This window comes from Pyxicephalus adspersus, chromosome 12 (genome assembly GCF_032062135.1).
Source record: "Pyxicephalus adspersus chromosome 12, UCB_Pads_2.0, whole genome shotgun sequence".
Taxonomy (NCBI): Eukaryota; Metazoa; Chordata; class Amphibia; order Anura; family Pyxicephalidae; genus Pyxicephalus; species Pyxicephalus adspersus.
Window position 1 is genome coordinate 64948 of NC_092869.1, and position 3290 is coordinate 68237.

The window sequence follows — 3290 nt, forward strand, 5'->3', positions numbered from 1 at the left end:
ACCTGCAGTGTGCACAGACCTATTACCTGTATTGTACACACCTATTACCTGTATTGTGCACAGACCTATTACTTGCAGTGTGTACAGACCTATTACCTGTATTGTTCACAGACCTATACCTGTATTGTGCACACACCTATTACCTGCAGTGTGTACAAACTCAACCCTTTTCATTAATACAGGTAATTATTTTCTGCAATGTCTTTAATGTATTGAGCATGGGATTTCCTCTTCTCTTCCTATTACAGTTCCACCTTTGCCCACACTGAACCCAGGGCCTCCATTGGTAGAAGGAGTGGGCCAGACACTGGCCGCCTCATGTACGGCGGAGGGAAGCCCTGCCCCCATCCTGACCTGGCAGACAGAGGTGATTGGCACAAACTCCTCTCGGGCTTTTCTTCACTCTCGATCGGCCTCGGTGACCAGTGAGTTTTATGTTGTGCCAGTACGCAGTATGAATGGAAAGGCATTGACTTGTGTGGTATCACATCCTGGCTTCCGGGAGGAGAAGAGAATCACGCATGTGCTTTCCGTGAAGTGTAAGTACCGATTTCTTTCTAAAAATAGCAAGCATGAAATAAAACTGCTTTGCTGCATACAATCACATTTTAGCCTTTAAATGACAATAAATGTGAGCATTCATGACAGACAGCGCAAACATTTCATATGATTTTTCCCCCCTTACAGATCTCGCTGAGACATCCATACAGGGCCATGATGGCTGGTTCGTGGGAAAAGATGGCGCTGCCCTTCAATGTTTGTGTGATGGCAATCCTCCCCCAGTGTACAAGTGGTCTAGGTAAGGGTATAGTGTGGTGAGATCACATGATCAGTCAGGGCCAATATAGTGAAAGCTGGCATTGTGGTGAGATCATGTGATCACTCAGAGCCAATGTACTGAAAGCTGCCATTGTGGTGAGATCACGTGATCACTCAGAGCCAATGTACTGAAAGCTGGTAGTGTGAAGAAGCTGATTATTATTATTATTATTATTATGATGAATATTAATAATAATAAACAATATTTACGTCTAGTGCCAACATATGACATAGCTCTGATTATATGTGACATCAGTGCTAGTGTAAAACTTTCTTCCCTAGACTCCTTTCCATCACAAACACAGCATATAACAAGGAGTAGAGAGCTCACTGGGGCCCAGCCATCCCGGGGGCCCCTTCAGCCAGTGCCTAATGCCCCCCAATACAACAAAGCTGAAATGTATTATGTGGGAAAATCTTGTATCCTAATGTTATTTATTCAGATTATGTGAGAAAAAGACAGAAAACAAAAAGCATTTGCACCCTCCTTTCTACCCACCACCACTCTCTACCCTCCATTCCATGCACCAAACTCCATTATACCTTATATTCCGCCCTCCTTTCTACCCACCACCCACCATTCCACCCTCCACCTTCCATGCTCCATTCTACCCCCCGCTCTCTATTTCCCCCTCCATTCCAGACAAGTGTTACCTGTAAACCTGTAGATTCCTTCCTAGTAATTCCTTCTGTGCCAAATATACCGGAACTGCTGCTATTGGCCTACAGATAGCCAGTATGGGGGGAGGGGGAGGTATATGTGAGGCCATCGAAGGCCAAAGACTCCAAAATAAAATTCAGAGATGAAAGTCATCAGATGTCATTTAGGATGAAAGTTGCTGATTCACCCAGAAAATGAAAAACAAGAAAACGAGCTCCAACACGCCTGACACAGAACAATATGTGTGTGGCGAGAGGGGCCCTTTCAGCAGTTATTTCAGTTATTTGGGGTTCTGTAATGTAACCATAAGTGAGGACATGGGCCCTTCTCGCAGAACTCATTCCTCAGCCGTGTCTGGACAGGGGCCCATGTACAGCTTTCATTTCTGGCCATCCCGTGGCATTTCGCCAATCATGCCGATCTGTGGGAATATGAGCATGTTGGGATTCTGGTTGGACCAGTTGATGATGTCATGGTGTGATCACACCTTCCTTATACGAGCCACTGCTTGCGGCTGCTGTCCCATTAACCCTTTCATCCTGCACATGGGCCACACCATAAACGCACCCCATCACCCCTTCTTCCTGTTGCTCATCATCTCTGTAGCAGTATAATTCTTTACCATTTATCATTGGATTGTAGCATTGCAGACACCAAGACACTCCAACATTTACTACATGAGCAAAATTTTCCTATCTGGAGTCCTGAAATCCCAGTGGGAAATCGATATGGACAATAGGACACCATGTGATCTGCACCCCCAGGATACCCGGCACCCCAAAAGATCCAATCTATATAGGGAGCCAGAAGATCCAGCAGAATATTCATCTTAGTATTCATCCTAGATCAGCTAAATAATAGATTGCCCCTACATTCACCCGAGTAGAATACGTTTACCTTGATACATTTCTGGAAGATTTCATTTTACGTTTTCTTACTGCCCTCCTCTTTCCAGTGACACGAAGGTCACATGCTCATCATACAAGCCTCCTCTCCCTGCCTGATCCCGCCCCTGAGGAGCAGCGTTAGATCCCTTTGGTGTAGATGGTCAATGAATCTTGCTGGTACATGGACTGATCCCATACTCAATCCACCTCTGACTATAAGGATAGACACAAATAGGAGGGGGGAGGGGAGGGTGCTAAGGGGAAATGGAATGTTACATTGCATATTGTGCACTATCTAGATATAAATCTGATTAATTCTCAGTGTCAATATCAATTTTTCTCTTCTTTATCTTCCAGGGAAAATGGGTCCCTTCCCCAGGAGGTAACCTTTGATGGGAACAGACTGATATTTCCGGGGCCCCTCACTGCAGGGGATGCCGGCCTGTATACCTGCAAGGCCTCAAATGATGTGGGGAGCAGACAAGCCAGCGTCAGTGTGTATATATCCGGTCAGTATGAAGCCAACCTGCTCCCCGGGTGTTGTCTGGGGGCTTCCCTTAAACTCTGCGAAATTATATATGAAAAATCAACCAATACATGCTCCTATGGGGACCGTAAAAATGGGGCCCAAATATGTGCTGTGTGAAGGATCTGCCCTGCCCTAATACTGGTTCTATAGAAGTGGGGCCCCATTATGTGCGGTGTGAAGGATCTGCGCGGCCCTCATAGTGATTCTATAGAAATGGGGCCCCAATATGTGCTATGTGAAGGATCTGCCCTGCCCTATAGTGATTCTATAAAATAAGGGCCCCATTATGTGCTGTGTGAAGGATCTGCGCGGCCCTTATAGTGATTCTATAGAAATGGGGCCCCAATATGTGCTATGTGAAGGATCTGCCCTGCCCTTATAGTGATTCTATAGA

The 3290-nt window shown here is 45.7% G+C and overlaps 1 protein-coding gene across 1 annotated transcript in view; it reads left to right on the forward strand.

Annotated features, from left to right (window-relative positions):
• NECTIN4 (nectin cell adhesion molecule 4) overlaps positions 1-3290 on the forward strand; it is a 29043-nt gene that overhangs the window by 18950 nt on the left and 6803 nt on the right. The window contains exons 3-5 of the mRNA XM_072427897.1: positions 249-539; positions 688-799; positions 2725-2876. Of these exons, the coding sequence (XP_072283998.1) occupies positions 249-539; positions 688-799; positions 2725-2876 (555 nt within the window). The remainder of the gene's footprint in view (positions 1-248; positions 540-687; positions 800-2724; positions 2877-3290) is intronic.